The following is a 19,094-nucleotide window of genomic DNA, read 5'->3' as shown; positions in this document are numbered from 1 at the left end:
TCTCCATCACCTATAGCTGCCTTGGGACAGCAGTTTGATGATCTTTGGCGGGTGGGCAGCAAAGTGTCTTTGGACTGGTTTCTCTAAACAGCAAAATGAAGCTCTTGGACAGCACACTATGACCTTTGGGTGGCAAGGCAGCCACCAAAACAGTCCAGAATTTCTGGACAGCAATATTGGGTCTTCAAGGATGCTGGACGGCAAGTCAATAATGTTGGAAGATGTGGACGGCCAATTGGATTTTCCAAACAGCAGTTAAAGGTCTTCCAAGATGTGTGGTTGCAAGACAATGCAGGAGATTTCAGGCTGCAGTTGGAGGAAGGAGTAGAATCACTGTCACGTGGAGTTTGGGGAGTTTAATGGAAGAGATCCCACGGGAAAAACCTTGGGGAAAATTCAGCCAGCAGGGATGTAAGGCAAAGATTTAATTCCAAAGATAAAAAGGCTGATTTTATTAATATTTAGGCGGTACATGCATAGGGGAGAATTTCGGCCAGGCTAAGGGCTGGAATTTGTAATCTTTCCAAATGCACATATGGGTTTTAGAAAATAAATCTTTGCATTTAATGTAGAGGGGAGGCCAGCGGCTGAATAAAGAGAGAGGGCTTTGAGTAGTTATTTATTGCTTGCTATTTTGGGATACATAAATTGGGAAAGGCAATTTTAAATCCCAATCAATCATAAATTGATTTGATTGAATTTTAAAGACTTTCCTAAAATAGATATTGTATATTAGGAAATATTTTGAATTTCAAATCACTTGGATTTGAATTCAAATATAATCCTAAATATATTTAACCCATATTAGGAAATAAATAAAAGAGGGGGTAATCAAAAAGGGGGAAAAGGGGGAAGGTGGCCGGCGGCTATGGGGAAATTTTGTGGAGTTTGATGTGGGGAGGAAGTTGAAAAATTTGGAGGAGTTGGATGTGACGAAGACGAATAAAGGAGGGTGGTGAGGGAAGACGAAAATACAAATAGAAAACCACGAACCCATCCATCTCCAAGGTTGGTAGGTGATACGAATTCCCTCTCCTAGGGATCTCTCCAAGTTCCCCTCAAGAACTCTCAAGTACTCTCAAACACAAGCGTAGAAAATTTTCATCATCATTCCTTAACTTTGAAGAGCAACATGAGGGCTATAAATAGCCTCTTGCAAAAGGACTCAAAATAAGAATACGACAATGCCCTTAGAGCTTACATACGACCTCCCTTAAAAAAGGGGTAAAACAGGAAAACAATTAAGACATAAATAATAAAAGACAAATAACATAACAAACGACAAATACATGAAAATGACTCAAAACTACAACAACTCGATCGTGGCCGTAGATCGACGGCTACGCCACTGACATACGATTCATGCTCTGATGTCCTCATCAAGCCAACCAAAATTGAACAATAATATCAAAGACATGAAAAATTAAAAAAAAAAATTAAAAAAAAAAATGCAACAACATGAATCCTTTTTCTCCATTGTGTCATATTAAGAGTCAAATTCTCATTTAGATCTAATAAAGAAATGTCATTTCTAATATTTTCTAACCAAGTCTTTTTATCTCTACCTTTATCTTTCTTAACATCGGTTAAATCTAATACATCTACTCTCCTAATCGGGTCATCGGAAGGCCGTCGTTTTATGTGAAAAAATCATCTAAGGCGACTCTCTCTAATCTTATCTTCCACTGGAGCTACTACAACCTTTTCATGTATATGCTCGTTTCGTATGCTATCTCTAAGAGCAAAGCCACTCATCCACCTAAGCATCCTCATCTCTGCAACACTTAACTTAATATTATGCTTCTATTTTAATGGCCAACATTCTACGTCATAAAGCATTGCAGATCTAACCACCATCTTATAGAATTTTCCCTTAAGTTTGAGTAGTACTTTTCTATCACACAACAAGCCTGATGCATTCTTCCACTTCATCCATTCAACTTAAATTCAACTAATAATATCCCCATCTATTTCACCATCACTATGCCCAACATCAACTAACACCGACATCCACCACACTTGTTCGTAGTCGACCAATGCCAACATCCACCATTGCCCATCCGTCATCGACTTACAATGACAACCATCATCAACAATCCCCAATTGCTCGTTGGTGTTAATTGCCTTTCATTGTTTTCAAACATTTTTCACCACCTTAGCAAGAGACTACCCAATAATTTAGTCCAAGTTATCCCACCTTTATCCACAACATAAAAGGCCAAACTATCGCAATATTTTAAAAAATAATGATATAGCCATTTCAATTAAGCAAAGCCCCATGATTTTTTCCTTAAATAAAAAATTATGTCTCCAGCGTCCCATGGGTTCTATCAATGCATGTGGAAATTTTGATGCAGCATTAAGACAATAAACTCTCGCTCTACCGTCCATAATCTTTTAGCATGCAACAACCACAAAGCATGAAGTCTACATAATATTATTAATCTGAAAACTAATAACTCAATTCCCTTTCATGTTTCAGTAAAGTGCTAAAAAATTCTTGAAGTATTGTCTAACAAGCTACTATCACTATCTTAATGAACCAAATTCCATCTTAGATCAGCCGTATTGCTCCAAGTCTGCCTTCCAATTTGAAGGCTTAAATAATAACAGGCAAAATGTGCTACTTTAGCACATAGCATCCACCTAAACAACTTCTTTGTTCTTGATATTTATACCACAAAATTACAAAATACCATATAGCCCAAGGAAGGTTGAATGTTTTATCAAACTAAACTACATTTAAAAATAAAAACATTTATATGCATTGTCTCATTCAGCGGAAAATAGATATGAAGCACTAAAAGGTTGCAACCAAAGTACAAGCAAAAAAAAATATAAAAGTTTGTTAAAAGAAATCTAACAAAAAGTTACTAAAGATGGAAATGAAAAAACCAAGCAAGTAAATGATAAAAATTGCACTAAAAAGGTCGTCCAAATGTCGAAGATGTACAGATCATACCTTGGCATAGAAGGATGCAGCTCTAAAGTATTCTTTTGAAGAAAAAGCATCATCAGCCTGCAGAAGAACTATTTGAGTCTTTCTCTACTGAAAATTTAATGATTATCAGATACTTGGTAACTGCATAGCATTGCACATTACCTGCATTAAATATACTTGATCTCTCTGTAATGGAGACCGACAACTGGCTAAGGCAGCTGCATATTCCTTCGTGTCTAAGTAAACTTTCCACATGTCTCGGCCTTCATCTAGAGTAGACACCTGAAGAATAGGCCATTGTTTGCATCGGCGATTTTACCTTCACAATTTGAAAACTCCGACAGCACATCAATTTCAAAGAGATAAACAAACCTGGAATACAGAACTATCATCATATGCATAGAACAGTCCAGCAGTGGCATCACTGCATAAACCAATTATGCCTTTTGAAACCGAATCTGGTGCGTGGTCAAATTTCAGTTCCTCAACAATTTGTTGACTAATTCTGTTAACAACCTGCACCATATACGGAATTCAGATAGTAATAGTAAATCAATATCAACAAGGATGATAAATTGTTATTTAATCATTATTTTTGTAGATGCCAAAGATGGTGAAAGCTTTCACAATATGCTCTAAGAAAGCCTGATTAGAATTCATCTTGTCCCACAAGCACACATTTCAAAAGAATATTGTGAGGCCAACAGAATTTCAATCTGTTAAAATTCTGTTTCTAAAAAAAATTATGTTGCATGTGTTTAAGATACACAAAATATATCTACATTATTTGATAATTAGACTGCTATCCAGAAACTCTGCCTACGAGAAAATCACACTTGTTTGATTACAAATTAGAAGCTGACAGTCAACACTTCATGGAACTATTCAGTATAAAGTGCACCATCAAATAAACACTTCTTATGTACGACGCGTGCCGTCACTACCAATCTGCCATTACGAAATAATATTCCCATTCTTATAAAAAAAAAAAAAAAAAAAACTGGTTCTCATTTTGATTTCCATTATTCTAAAATAAAATACTCCCATTATAAACGAATGATCCATAGCCTATTAATTTTATGGTGTAAGCCTACAAAGAGAGGCTAGAAAGGATACAAAAAGGTTTAAGAAATTTTTCTGGATGTTCCCTCAACGTAGTTTCAAACTATTGATGACTTCCAATCGCTTTTTTAGCCTCAATCTTCTTATGGAGAGCAAATTTTACCTTTATTCCACCCAACAGAAAACCAACCACCGGATTCTTCTCCAATCAACCATGGCAGTTTTCATTTGCTGGACAGCAAAAAGTATTAACAGTTTTTAGCCTTCGACAACCAGTTACTGTTCCAACTTCGCAAGCACAACAGCAGAGCAAGCAGCGAAAAAGCAATAAATTAAAAAAATAATAATTTAATATAAAAATAATTAATATTATATTAATTTTACATTAAATAATTATGTTTAATTAAATTATAAAAAATGATGTAAAGAAAATTTACTTAAAATATTATAAATATATGTTAACACTTATCTTATATGACAGTATGACACCTGTCCCCAACAAGTGTTGTTCGCTAAACTGTTCATGCACTGGCTTATGGCTCTATTTAAGAAAGCAAGGAATGCAGAGAGTGAAAACATGGAGAGAAATAGAGAGTGAGAGAGTGTGTGAGAAAGAGATAGCAAGATAGAATGCGAGCAAAGCCGCTAGGATGCCTTCAAGCAGGTTAATAATTTTCCTATTAATTTTTAATATACCAAATAATTCGTATGTGTTGTGCATTTCATTATAAAGATTCATACAAAGAAGATTCATACAAAGAAGGGAAAACTGATTAGGCCAGAGGCTTAATTGATTTAGCATTTATCAAGTAAAACCAAACTTTGAAAAGAAGATTTAATTTGAGAGATGTTATTATTTATTAATCCAATTAGTGAGTGGTTAATTGGGACAAGGGAGGATGCTGGTGCATAACAATTTGATGATGAAAATCTCACTTGGAGACAAATTAAAGAGGCATCCGAAAAAATTGATCAAATGTAGCCTATGAGAGTTAGTAGGTCAAAAATAAGGGAGTGTTCATCCACAATGAGAGCTAATTCATCTTAATCTATGTCCACTTCTATTATTCAAGAAAGAGAATATGTGATTAACTCACAAAAAGAAAGAAGAGAAGAAGAAAATTTGAAGATGAAGAAATTTAACTTTAAGGAGAAGGAGATTATGTGAATGAAAGAGAGGATGATGACTAATGAATTTCCTTTAACTTGCATTTAAATGTGGCCTTTATTATGAATTCAATGTGTTTTTATGCAATCTAGAAGTTTTCAATTTTCACAGCAAATTATTATAATAGTTTGAAACTTATAATAGTTAGCTAATTCCTATTCATAATAAAAATTGTTAGAAATTTTGATTTGCAAGTTCACTTCCAAAGTTTATTGGCATGTACATCATATTTCTTTTCTATTATGTACTGAATTTTTAAGGCATATATTAAATAATCCATGTTTTATAATTGTTAATGAATTTATCATTAAATTTATAACTTTATGAAAGCTATGAGTGCTTTAGTTAAAAGCATCGCTTCACTTTCCACTTTGGCCAATGAAGCAAAAAAGGCACACTTGTTCATCGCATTGCGCTTTGCACGTTACACTTTGAAAACACTGGAGAGCATCGTGTTTGGCACTCAGTGTTGGCATTGTATTTTCCATTTTCAGTTTATATTGATGCAATAATGCCTTTGGTGGTGCCTATGATATTTGTTATCATTTTTAGTTTTGATTATCTTGATAGGTTTGCAAGTTTATTCAATCTAACTCATAGATACCTTAGTTCAGCCTTTTTTTTTATTCCAGACTGAAATATTCAATACACAGCTAGTTCCCATGTTTTCTTTTCAATCACTACTTAATCACTATTTTGGGAGATGGTACTATAGTTGGAATCGTTATGCTTACGTAATGACTGCTGGCATGATTGACCTAACACTACTATTTACACCTTTCCTTATATTGAAGACTTCGGTTGGGAGGTTTCCTCTAATGTATGTATATTGATGTAGGCAAACTAGAAAGAAAAAGCCAATAGAAGAGAACAACTAGAACAACTAGAACAAAACTCGAATCAATTTAGAAAGCCAACATCCAAACAAAACATCGAAACCACCCAAAATCGAACAAACGAAACAAAATCTAAAAATAAAAACACTATCTTTAGAACAACCGGCTAGCGGTTTCCTCACATGCAACAAAAAGCTGGTAAAATAAGATAAGTGCTTAGGGCTTGCAAACCAAGGGTCCACCACAGCAACAAGGCCCAACGTCCATCCAAACTCCTCCAGCAAATGTCACCAAATTTTGCCAACAAACACCTCCAATAGCTCAAGAATAATGATACAAGTGGAGTGGAACTTGCGTAGATAATAAGAGATTAGAAGCCAAGACGAAATAGAGAGAAGGAAGAGAGAATTCTTTTCAAAGAAAGGAGAAGAAACCCTCAGGTTTTGTAGAGACTTTACTCAAATTTTCAACAACTTCTCATGTCAAAAAACGTCTCTAATTTATAAGAGAAGAGGGGGCAGCCAAATAGACAATTTACTTCCAAATGAACCAATCAGAAAAGGCCAGGATAATTCCAAAACAGCACCCGAAAAGTCAGCAGAGGAAACCGAGTAAAGCAGCCATGGGAAAGGAGCAGACATCCAAGGAATCGGGATAGAGCCAAGGAATCGGAACAGCCCACGGGAAAGAGAGCCAGGGGGATCGGAACAGCCCACGGGAAGGAGCAGCTAGGAGGAAAAACCGAAGAGACACAGGGAAAGAAAAGAGGCAATAATTCCACTCTATTTAATGAGCTATCCAGTAAAAGACTTTATATAATATTGAGCTAAAGTCTCAGCTCAATCAATGATGAGCTAGAACCAAATAGCTCCCAAAAATTCAGCTCAAAAGTCAAAACCAAAGCAGCCAAAGCCCAACCCGAGAGGCAACCAGCAGCCCAAAAACCAAAAGAACCCAAGAAGCTAGCACACCCAAGGCTTGCCATGCTCAAGCACTACCTACTCATGATCATTGGATGTTTTCCATCATAGGATAGCATAAAATAAAACCAAAAAATTTATAATATTCAAATTACAATAAAAACGAAAATAAACTAAAATATGCATGCATCATATATGCATTGTAGTACATAGGTATCTTGTCATTTTGTTCTACAGGAAATGAAAACTAGCAAATCTTACTGGAATCCATTTTTTGTTGAATTTAAACTTATAGCTTTTGACCAAACCTTGATGGAATCTAAGAACTTACTAATTTTGGGCCTTTTAGGGTTATAAATAAAACCTTGAGACCTCAATTTTGGCAAGAATTATTGAACAAAAAGTTTTTATTTTCCTCACAAACTTGTGTTCATTAATTGTATGTAAATTCTTGGATCCTATTGCAAGTCGATAACAACTGTCAGGGAAGCTTCTCTATATACTAATGTGAGGCCTGTATCTTCAAATCAGTAACTTCTACCCTTGTTCATTTCATAAACTATTTTACGATAAATTTAGCCTGGGTGAGGGAGATTTGTTCAAGTTTATTACATATTGATTTCTCCTCTTTGCGGTGTAGATTAGATCCTAAACCATTGTTGATTTCATTTATTCTCAGGTTTCTTGCATGCCAACTAAGTCACAAATCAATAAAAAGATAGAACCACAAAAAACATCTGATAGCTAAAAGAAATCATCACTGCAAACTCCATATGCATTTCTAAGATGTGCTTATTCATAAAGATCATTGCACAACTGTTTTCTACAAACTTCTAATCCCGCATAAAGAAAAAAAGGGGGAAAAATGGAAAACAAACACACCACTGGACAGCAAAATCAATACCTAAAAGCAAAAATAGAAAGACAACTTGAAATGCAAGATAAAAAAAATAAATTTTCTTGAGGATCTCATTAGAAAAGTATCATGGATGAACCTGCATTACAATAATCCCCTCAAACATGAAAAGTGCCCCCACGGAACCCCATCAAAAACAAGATAAAAAACAAAGTATCTGAGTTATTGTAAAATAGATCTCTGAAAATAGTCAAACACTAAACAACATGATATGCCATAACAACATCAGCAAAGGCCCGCTTCTGAATCCAATTGATTCATTTTAGATTTGCATCTATAGTACTTTCCCTTGATAATGTCAATTGCACGACTCATGCTGTGAATATCGTTCCATTTATGACCAAGAGATTTTCCGCATAACATGACTATATGTGTATGAAAACCTGATGGTAATCAACAATGATCTAGGATATTCCGCCATAAGGTAGATGAAAGAAGCCCCTGGTAAACCTTAAGATTGAGTAAAAAGTCAAGCTAAAAAGATTTCTGGAAAACATCACCAGACATGCATATCATAACTCCCTGCACAGAAATTCAAGAAGTCCTCAAACAGAAAGCATATAATTTCCAGTAAAATAACACTCCCTTGGCACAATTATACATGCATAAACATACCTTGACCTTTTCTCCAATAAGAAGAAGAAAATGATATTCAGACACTGCTAAAGACCTCGGCTTCATTGCTTCCCCCAGTTTTTCATAGTTTAGTAGACCCTTGTTTTCCACAAAATTCTCATCTCCTCCACTTGAACTATTTAACATAACTAAAATAATTATAATTTGTTTAGGCACTCCAAATCATGCTAAAAAGAAAGATGATGACACAGCGTAAAGATGTTCCCAAGACTAAAACTTGTACAATGAGATGATTAAGAAATACAGCAACAGTTATTTCAGTATATAACAGGAAGAATGTCATATACAAATGATATACCTATGCTGGGCACCAAAGTTCAGTTCACCGTGATAGATTCCAGCACCAGAAAGCCAAGCAAAATGTTTGGCCCTTCTCTGCATGATAAAGAAATGCAGTTCACTGCAAATCAAATGAAGAACCATGTCAAATAATTCAGCTTGGATTTACAAAATCCATTAATAAGCTATCATAAATTATAAGTTTACCAATAAAACATGGTAGCGGTTCTGAAGGATACACAAAAATAAAGAAACCAAATAATTTAGCATTTCTAAGCAGAATATGGAGCCTCATGGAGAGAAAAAAATTTTAAGTTTCGTGTTCAAATTAAGATTGCATAAAGTTTCTTTTTTTTTTTTGCAAGAAAGCTTGCAATATGAATTTTCATGCTCCAACTAAGTTTTAATAATTCAACATTCTCCTTACATCCTAATAAACCCTCATCACATGTCATTGGTAACCTTCAAGAAAGAAACACTTCTTTAGTTAAAGAAGATGGTAAGTGTCCTACTTCGCACTTTCCTTTTTCACTGGCCACTGACTCTCTTTATCTATGTATGGTCAATAAATACTCATATTGCATTACATGTTGCAATAACTTGATGTATTTCAAGTTCTTTCACAATGCAGAGGTGGCTAATATTTCAATTTTACAAGTGATGATAGCCTCTGCTTTAAAAAAACTATGTTCTACTTATTTCACAAGCCGAAGCTCAAGACAATCAAACCCAATCAATTAATTGAGCTAGCCTCTTTTATCCCTACGAAATACAATCCAATTGCATTTCAACCAATTCAAATTACTCAACCTGTATTCATGAAGAACTCAAAGCTTTTAGAGATATCTTTCTAGAGTTGTCATGGAGGTCTTGAGAACTACAACAATAACCTTCTATTGATATTGCTAATCTAGGAAGTTGTTCTTTCCCTTAGTCCCTCTGATGAGGTCATCGACAGACATTTTAGGCAGGTTTATCGGCGAAGGAATCGTAGATCGACGGCTACGATCGGGAGTTTATATTTTTGATGTTGTCATGTCATTTTTATGTTATTTTATTTTATGTATCTTTTATTTCATGTACTAGTGACGATTTCGCCCTAATGAAGGCGTAGTGTTTGTTGTAGCCCAATGGGCATGTGAGTCTTTTTAGTTTCATGCTTTGAGATCTTTATAAAGGGATTCCTCTTATTGTATGAGGGATGCTTGATTAATAAAATTCTGAGATTTTTCTTTTGTCTTCTTGATTGAGAGCTTGAGAGAAAGAGAGGAGGCCTTGGAGAGGCTCCACCCTATACACCCAACAGCCCACCACGGTGAGCTCTTGGTTTTATCGTGTTTTATTCACTGTTTTCCTTCCTCCCCACCCCCATTCCACTCACCCGAACCCGCCCCTCTCCCCTCTCCATTTTCTCTGCAGCCGCCCCTCCCAAATTCCCCTGAACCCGCAGACTTCCCCTGCCCGTCTCCCCCTTGCCGCCGGGCTACCCCACCGCCGTCGCCCCTGCCCAGCCGCCGGTCCCCTCCCCTCCCATCACCACAGCGACCCGATCTCCCCTCTTCCTTGGCTAATCCCTCCAGCCGGATTCATTTGCCTTGGAGGAGTTTGAATATTCAGGCCATTAAACCCCCATTAAATTCCTTCCTAATTTGGCTCCTCAAATTATGAGCAATTGATTGAGGATATACCTGAATTCAAATTCAAATTTCCCCCCTCTCTTTATTTGTAACTTCCCCAATTGATTGAAAATCGAAATTAAAACCTCAATTTTAATTAATTAACATGGGGCCACTACTTATGAAATTTTCCCCTTATTCTTCCTTTGCTTAGCCCGCGCCCCAAACCCCTCACTATTCTCTCTCTACTGCCACATAAGCAACCACACTAATTCCCCTCTTAATTCTCCCTAATACCGGCCCCTTTTTAATTCAAATTTTGGAGGTTTCAATTGCAATTTAACACTTCTCCCTCCAACCCAAGAAAAGAATTTCAGATTTTTCTCTTGGTCTTCTCCTAGCTCACGGCTCATTCTCCGTCCCTTGTCTTCTTCCCGCCCTTAATGTTGAATGGTGGATCCGGAGCTTGAATGGGGATTGTTATTCCACGCCGACGGGAGCATCAATATCCTACGATCTCCGTGCTTTGACGTAGGATTTGAAGACGACGCCACAATTGAAGAGTACTTGGAGCGAGTCGTCCTGATTCTTGCAAGCATCTTCGACCGACAGTTTCGTGACTACACTTGGACGATCATCGAACGCCATCCACCACCACCTCCTCAGGCGACTACCTCTCCGGTAACGAAGTCTTTCGTCTCCTTTTCCGTAGTGGTGCTCTCCATCTTCGTGTGGTTCTTTCTTCTCCGCTAAAGCCCAAGAGTGAACGAGAGAGAGAGGGTACTCAAGGTGAAATTCTTCATTATTAATTGTGGGATTTTTGTTATGAGCAATTAAGTAGATCTTTTATTTTGGGAGTGTTATGAATTGTTTGGTTATCTCAAAGCAAATCTTCGCCTAAGCAAGTTAATTACCTAGAATGATTTAATCCTTTATTTTATTGATAATAAAATTTGTTTGACAACGCTTTGAATAACTTTCATGTTATTTTCCAAATGCAATTCCTACATTGATTCACATCACCCTCTTTTATGGAGTGGATTTTGCTAGCTTAGTAATATAACCAAAGACCTTTGAATCTTGGTCAAAAAAACATGTCAACCCTTTGAAATATAAGCTTCATATACCAGGAGAATCAAAGTAGAGTGAATTGTCTACTTCATCCCTTAATCATCAGTCATTGGGTTTGTCAATTTAGTTAGTTTATTTATTGCATGATGTTTATATCAATATAATTATTTATCATGCTGTTATATGGCATTATGTTAGATTATCCATGAGATTATGAGTAATGCTATATGTAGTACTCGAAGGGTTATAATTCAACTGAGTAATGAAGAAATAAAGGTTATGGCCTTTCATTAGCATCCTTGACAACAATTAGTTACTCCATCTATCCTAGACATGAGATTTTTTAATTCTCTCTTTTCCCTTGCCTACATCTCCTCAAAGTTTTCATTCATTAATCTTCTATTTCTCCTTACCTACATGATCTTCTATGCCAGATTCTTCCTTTTCCAATAACAAGGCATCAAAATTCAACATCGATATATATTTCTCCTATCCCATTCCTCATCAACAACGGTTCTCAAGAAAAGAAAAAACTAAAAATCTTTGTGCATTTGCACGTATCTTTTGAAGCAAAGCTGGCAGCACATAATTCTTTGACTTCCCACCTCAAAAATGCATGCATCCAAAGTTGTTAAAGACAAAAGACTAGTTTAATCAATGTTAGATTTTATGAAATCTAGCAACCTTGCTATTTATACTATAGACTCCCAACTTATTAGAAGGAATATATCTAGTATATCAAGTAGCACATAAGCATATCGTGTAAAGTGAAAGTGATGTGACATAAATGGAGGGAGTACAATAACTCTTTGTTTCTCTTCTTGATCTACTAAATCCTTGGGCAATATCAACTCATCTTCCCATTTCTTTTGTGGGTCAAAAAATATAACCCCAAAAGATATTGAGGTCGAGCTGAAGGCTTGTAGTTTTCTTGAAGCATGTGGAAGATAGTATTTAAGAGTAATCCAACCTCAAAAAAATGTTACATTCCATTCTCTAGCTCCCTTATTTTTCTAGTCAACATTGGACAAGCTTTAAAAAACTAGTACATCACGGCCCACCCAGCAGCAGAATAAGGCCCCAGCCATCCTGTCCCAATGACTGCACATTGTATTTGTTTAATATAAATACTGAAGCAATAAAATTTTGACAAAAAGAGATGATATCATTAGAAGCATTGCTAAAACTTAGCAAACTTAAAAGCAAATGAAATGATTCATAAGAAAATGGGAACTCCATATTGGGAGGGGAATTGTAAAAAGGATCAATATTGGCTGAGAAAAGGGTGTAACGATATTCAACATGAAAGCATTCAAAATGTTATTCACCGCTGTAGAGGTAAGATCTATGGATCCAACTTACTTGGTAAGAGCTACATTTTGTTTTAATGAGATAGAAAATGCAAGGAAAAATAATAATAATAATAACAATAAATACTTCTAGGATAAGAAACTTCATGAATTATTTCTTAGACCCCCTTCAACTACAGCCATAAAAAGTAGTACTTGCCTATTTGGGATTTCTCCAGGAAGCTCCATAAAGTGCACTGCACGATCTGAGTAGCTAGCAAACACTGTCTGCAAAAGACTTAAATAGTAATATTCATATAATAACTAAACTGTTCGTGATTATCACTAATCAGAACTGAAGTAGCATGTTTTTTGCCCAAATATGAGTTGTACTTTACATTGAAAATAATTTCAAATCCAATTTGAATCTAAATAATTGAAACGTGAGAAACAAGTTCATGCTTATTGTTCACCACTAGATATTTGAATTCAAATGGAAGACCAATCATCTCTGATTTTTTTTTTGCATATTCAATTCAAGGGATCAACTAAACTTTTAGCAGCCAAAAAAGGACCTTTGAAAAAAGTACCTCATCATATTTATGTCAGAAATCATCTAATGAAATCAAAGAATTTGAAAAGAAAATAGATATAATTTAGAATTACAGAATATAAAAGTGTTTTGTATTGACATCCAAAGACAACAACATTTGAAAGTCAATTACAGGGATCTTAAAAGTACATAACAATAATTAAGCAAGAATTCAATTTGCTATCTAAAATGAATATTGGGTGTACATTAGGATTTTGTAAGGATTTAAAAAAACATTAGCATGCAATGTAAATTCGACTTGACATAAAGATAAAAAAATTAAAAACAAATCATTATTAAGTATGTTGTTCTAGTCTAAATCTTTAAATTCCTAACCCCCGGCCTTTAAGTAGGTGTCTCAACGATTTCCTTAGATGACCATACAATCCCAATTTGATCTCCTTTCATTCATTTTCCTAGATCCACCTGCCCAAATATACTTATATTTTAATCCTTCCAATTTTATATGCAATGATTACCATAAAGGATTGCAAGCACGTGATTCAATGTTCAAGAGCATTATAAACACTAGTTAACTGCAACAAGAAATACAGCAGAAAAGGGATACGAGAAGAAAGCAGAGAAGAATGAGTCAACCTATACATACTATTTAAACAAATTGAACAAAACAACGATTCACAAAAAAAAATATTTACAAAGTGCGTGTGTGTAAATGTGTATGATACAAGTCAACCACAGGACAATATGCCAGTTCTAAGTGGTGAAATTGAGCTTTGCCAAACTTATAAGCTTACATCTAATGCTCCAATGCCCGTGAACGAGTACAAACGTGTTGGTGTGACGGCCATGACATAATATCTCATAGCATTGCCAACGGAGGCAGTTTCCATCTGAGTTATAGGAAAGAAAAAAGTAGCTAGTTAATATTTATTTTACAAGTAAATGATTCAGAAAAAAATCAATAAATCCACAGCACCTGCAAGCCCATGATAGCTTCAGGAAGCTCAGTTAGCTCAAATAGAAACTTTATATACTTCTCCTTCTTGTCCACTTCATCAACTGACATCTCATACATTTGCCCGTTCTCGGTTCCAAGAATCACTTCACGAGTTGAAGCTTAACACCCAAAAATACAATACAATTCAAACACCTACTCCTTTAGTGAAAAAAAATCAAGAACAAACCAAGAGCATGAGAACCCTCACACTCAGTGATCTGCTGCCGATTCCAAGCAACTGCATTCACTACCAGGCCCTTCAGCCGACTTAAAACCCTAGGCCTAGCCCACTTCGCGTGCGTATAATAAGTCTCCGTGCCGCCGCTGTGAAGAACATTAGCAATGCAATGGCTGCCGCCAGGGTCAACGAAGACGCGGTGAACAGGCTGTTCGCCACCACGGCCGCCGGATAAGTCCACATCTGGAATCGAAGATATCAACGATAATATCCGTCGGAGAGTTCTGGAAGCAAAGCAAGATAAAAAATTTCGAACCGTAAGAATCTCCAACGCCGAAGTCGTGCCTGATAAGCCACCCCTTACTAGTGCCGATAAGGATGACGTCATTGCCGGCGGCCATGCAGGTGATAAAGCCGTGGCCTTTGGCGCCATTCCGCTCGAGCAGGTCGACAGAAAAGACGTGACCGCCGGCGTTCATTTGGCCGAATGATCGGAGCCGACCAGAACCCTAGAGGGCAGTTTGGTAGCAGGATTTTACCTAAATCCTACCAAAAACCAAAAACGACAAGATTAAATTCGGATCTTAATCCCGTTTCGCCTCCTTTTGCAATAAATCCCTACCTGGCATTGGGCGGGTTTAACTTAATCCGCTAAGTCTCACAAAGTCTTCTTTTTCTACACGCTGATGAACTTGTCGAAGCCGTTTATAGCGATCACCACTGGCGCCATTATCGCTTCTTTGTCGTCGAGGGTTTCGGCGGATTTGAGGAGAAGTGAGGGTAGAAATATATTAATTAAAATTTTAAATTAATACTTATAATTAATAATGATAAAAAATATATATATAAATTTAAGCAAATTAATGTTATTATTGTTTAATTTGACATAATAAATTTTATTTTTACATACCTAACAAACAAAAGTTCTCTATTTACTTATCTAATATCTAAACTTTAATTTTTACTATTATACCATCGTAGTGACCTAGTCCTCATCAAACCTAGCACTCTGTCTACTCCCATCAAAGTCAAGTCGTGAAAACAACATTTTGCGCGCGGGAAAAATCCAGGAACAGCTCTCGCATTGCCTGCAGATCTCTCGCATGCATCATTTTCTGCAAGTTCAAACGTCCCGTCTGACTCCAGTGCAAATGTACCGCCGGAGCAAACATCCGAATACATCTCCAAATTTATTTCTGCAAGTTTTGTTTCTCCCGCCGGTGCAAACATCGCACAAGCTCATTTGGCCGCCGTTCCTATTTAGGTAACATTTTTATTCATTTTGGCAACCGGTTAAGCATTCAGGTTGAAGATTACAGAGAAAAAAATTGTTTGAGTTTTATTCATTAATAACTGGATTTCTATTTCTGCCATTTTAATATCTCCTGTCCGACAGCTACTTCATTTTCTATTTCCACTTCTATTTGCCTATTTTTTGTTCATGTTCATTCTAATTGCTTGAGTTATTTTTTTTCATTAATAACTGGATTCTCAAAAAATGGAATGCAACAATTTGTGCTCTATTGTCTTTAAATATGGAGGATATTGGGTTGATGTGAAGGGCCAAAGCAGGTTGAAATATGTAGTTGGAAGTTAGAAAACTTTGAGGTTCGAGAAAGCTGATTTTAATTTGTTATTATTGAAAGAACAAACTAAATCAGTTTGCCGATGGCTGCGGGGTCAAGCTTATGACCTACACTATCATGTTAATGGAACATCGCCTAAGATTTATATGTCGATTGGTAACGATGGTGATGTAATGAACATGCTTATATGTTCTTGTAACGACAATAAAGTTGAGGTGGTCGTTATAGTGAAAGATTTTGAAGAAAGTTTGAATAATGTTGATAACATTCAATCTGGTGATATGCAAGATTTAAGTGAGAGCAGCATAGTGAATAATGACATTATAATAGATGGGTTGTGTGATGGTGGCTTTGCGTCTCAGGTTTAAGAGAAGTATTCTTTAAGTGTTCGATCACGTTTTGAGGATTCATCAAGTTTTAAACAAGTTGTTCGTTCAAATGCAATTTTGCATAACTTTGGTATCAAGATTAAAGCTAGTGACAAATCCATAGTTATTGCTACATGCACATACCGTGGATGTCCATGGAGAATTCGTGCTTCATTATGTTCAGATGGGCATTCATTCAAAGTTAGAAAATTACTAGGTTCACATTTATGTCCAGGGGTAAACAGAACTGGAAAAAAGCAAGCAACTGTAACATGAATTGCTCATGAAATCAAGGATCTTGTAAAAAGAAATCCTTATATTACACCAAAAGACATAAGCAATAACTTAGAGACCACTTTTGGTTTGTCTTTACCATACATGAAAATATGGCATTCTAGGGAATTAACAAGATAGCAAATGTTTGGTTCAATAGATGAAAATTACAATTGGGCTCCCACAATGAAGTTAGAGCTAATCAATAGGAATCCTGACTCCATATAGCATACCTATGTGACAACCAAAATCACTCATTTAAGAGGTTCTTTATTAGTTTCAAAGTTTGCATTGATGGGTTCTTTGCTGGATGTCGATATTTAATCGGCATTGATACTTGTCATTTGAAGTCAAAGCACTTAGGTGTGTTAATAGCTGTGAATTGTTTGGATGGTAACAATGGTCTTTACACTGTTGAGTTTGCCGTTACAAAATCTAAATCAAAGAGAAGTTGGGAATAGTTTTTAATGAATTTGGCAGAAGCTTTTAGTGTTGATGTTGAACATCTAGCATTCATTTTGGATATGGAGAAAGGTTTTGGTGAAGCAATTAAGGTTATCTTTCCTAATGTTGAGCACAAAATTTGCATGAGACGCCTTTGGAAAAACATAAAAAAACTTTTTCGTTATGATGATAGTCATAGATTGCAGAAGTTGGTGTTGAGTGCTGCAAATTATTATAATCAACTTGAGTTTAATACAAAGATTGAAGAAATATATTGTATTAGTCTTGAACTTCATTCCTACCTAAGCTCTTTGACATGCAAGTGGTCAAAAACTACTTTCTCAAAGAATATTAAGAACCACTACAACATAAATAATATGGCCGAATCTTTCAACTCTTGGATAGAGGAGGCAAGGAATAAATCCAATGTGGATTTGATCGACATGATAAGGGGAATGATGATGGAACAACGATCTCAGTGCAAACTACACTCTGCTTCTTGGAAGGGCCCTTTGGTTCCATTTGTGGAGGATTATATTAGAGATGTTACAACAAGAAAAGAATATTTCATTATACGTCAGTCAACTTCAACAAAAGCTGAAGTAGAAGGAAGTTTTGAGCGTCATGAGGTAGACATAGAAAACCATTTTTGTAACTGTGGTTTTTGGAAACTATATGGGCTACCACGTATGCATTCGGTAGCATTTGTTGGAACAAACTGTCACAATTTGTGGCACACATACGTGGATGAGCACTACTACAGCTATAAGCTAGTTATCTGATTAAAGTAATTTTTTATTTTAATGCTTTTTGTATTAACTACAATATATTTTACAGGTACAAAATGGCTTACGATGGACCTATTGCACCACTTTCGGGGAAGGAACAATGATTCGTAGCGAGTGATGGCATGTTTATTTTACCTCCCATCACACTCAGGCCTCGTGGCCAACCAAAGAAAATAAGAATTAAGAACTTCTTAGAAGTTACCAAGAAATCAAAAATAAGTCATAAATGTGATCTTTGTAACTCTTGGGGTCACCGTAGAAGCACTTGCAAGGAGCTGCTAAACATTCATGGAGAAGATATTCAGTCTAATTTATCGGCAAAGATACCCATATGGCGGGCAGACTTCAGTTCGGAGCATAATTTAATGTTGTTCTTTAGAACGTTTTTTGTTGTTCCCATAGTTTTTTTTTGTTAAGATAACCGTACGATTTTTTTGTTGTTCTGATTATTTTTTTGATGTTCTACAATACGCTTTGGAAAACCTGTATAAACTGAAATCTTATGAGTAACCATAGAGCATGGGTTGTGAAAGGAAAATTAGCATATCATATTTTTCATGAACCTCACTTATCGCTGATCAGGCATGATTTGTAATTCAAATGTCATCTAAATTAAGTACTCAATTAGTAAAAACTTTATAATCAACTTTACGATCTCAAGTAAATACTTTAACTTCAATTTTCCTTTCTTTTGTCATGGCATCAACTACAGCAAATTGCATATCATGATAATTGATCCATAGACAATGCATCTTTGAAGCGTTCTGCATTGATGACAGCATGTTCATCTCCAATAAATTGAGGCATAAATGATGCATTGCTTGTACAAATATATATCATGCATCTTCTCACATTGAGCATGCATAATTGATTGGAGACATTGTGCAGTAATAATAGATTGATCGGGCATTTCAAACACAACTAAAGACATAAATAATGGTGAAAATATTCAAATCTGCTTACAACAAAACTTCATATTTTATATCTATAACAAAATAAAAAACAAAAGACAACATAACTTCATTTTTTTTTCATTAAAACATAAGACTCAAGTGCTTCTTAATAACATTCTAAGATACATTCATTTGCAATTACAAGTCTTCGATTGAGAATTGGCGGCAACAGCAACAACAACATGCAAAATCAGTATAACCAACAAGAGTTTAATTTGAA

General features: G+C 35.7%; 2 protein-coding genes across 5 annotated transcripts in view; one reads left to right on the top strand and one right to left on the bottom strand.

Moving 5' to 3' along the window:
• The window catches only part of LOC110111410 (vacuolar sorting protein 18), a 69,221-nt gene extending 54,026 nt beyond the window's left edge, over positions 1-15,195 (bottom strand). For 2 of the 4 annotated variants that reach the window (XR_003702978.1, XM_028700603.1), the window contains exons 1-10: positions 14,779-15,191; positions 14,493-14,705; positions 14,264-14,403; positions 14,082-14,177; positions 12,955-13,022; positions 8,778-8,879; positions 8,459-8,594; positions 3,314-3,457; positions 3,104-3,223; positions 2,963-3,019 (exon numbers count right to left, since the gene is read on the bottom strand). Coding sequence is in view for 3 of the 4 variants with exons in the window: in XM_028700603.1 (XP_028556436.1) it covers positions 2,963-3,019; positions 3,104-3,223; positions 3,314-3,457; positions 8,459-8,594; positions 8,778-8,879; positions 12,955-13,022; positions 14,082-14,177; positions 14,264-14,403; positions 14,493-14,705; positions 14,779-14,941 (1,239 nt within the window). In the remaining variant the exon portion in view is untranslated. Of the gene's footprint in view, positions 1-2,962; positions 3,020-3,103; positions 3,224-3,313; positions 3,458-8,458; positions 8,595-8,777; positions 8,880-12,954; positions 13,023-14,081; positions 14,178-14,263; positions 14,404-14,492; positions 14,706-14,778 lie in introns of all 4 variants that reach the window. The other 2 variants (XM_028700595.1, XM_020843274.2) reach the window with 2 other exon arrangements.
• Positions 15,196-17,156: 1,961 nt separating this feature from the next.
• Positions 17,157-17,915, top strand: LOC110111392. Its single transcript, XM_020843242.1, has one exon. It carries the CDS (start codon positions 17,157-17,159, stop codon positions 17,913-17,915), a length of 759 nt encoding a protein of 252 aa, XP_020698901.1.
• The last annotated feature ends 1,179 nt before the right edge of the window (positions 17,916-19,094 follow it).

The sequence above is a fragment of the Dendrobium catenatum genome, unplaced genomic scaffold (genome assembly GCF_001605985.2).
Source record: "Dendrobium catenatum unplaced genomic scaffold, ASM160598v2 fragScaff_scaffold_134, whole genome shotgun sequence".
Taxonomy (NCBI): domain Eukaryota; kingdom Viridiplantae; phylum Streptophyta; class Magnoliopsida; order Asparagales; family Orchidaceae; genus Dendrobium; species Dendrobium catenatum.
This window is presented reverse-complemented; position numbering and strand designations above follow the sequence as displayed.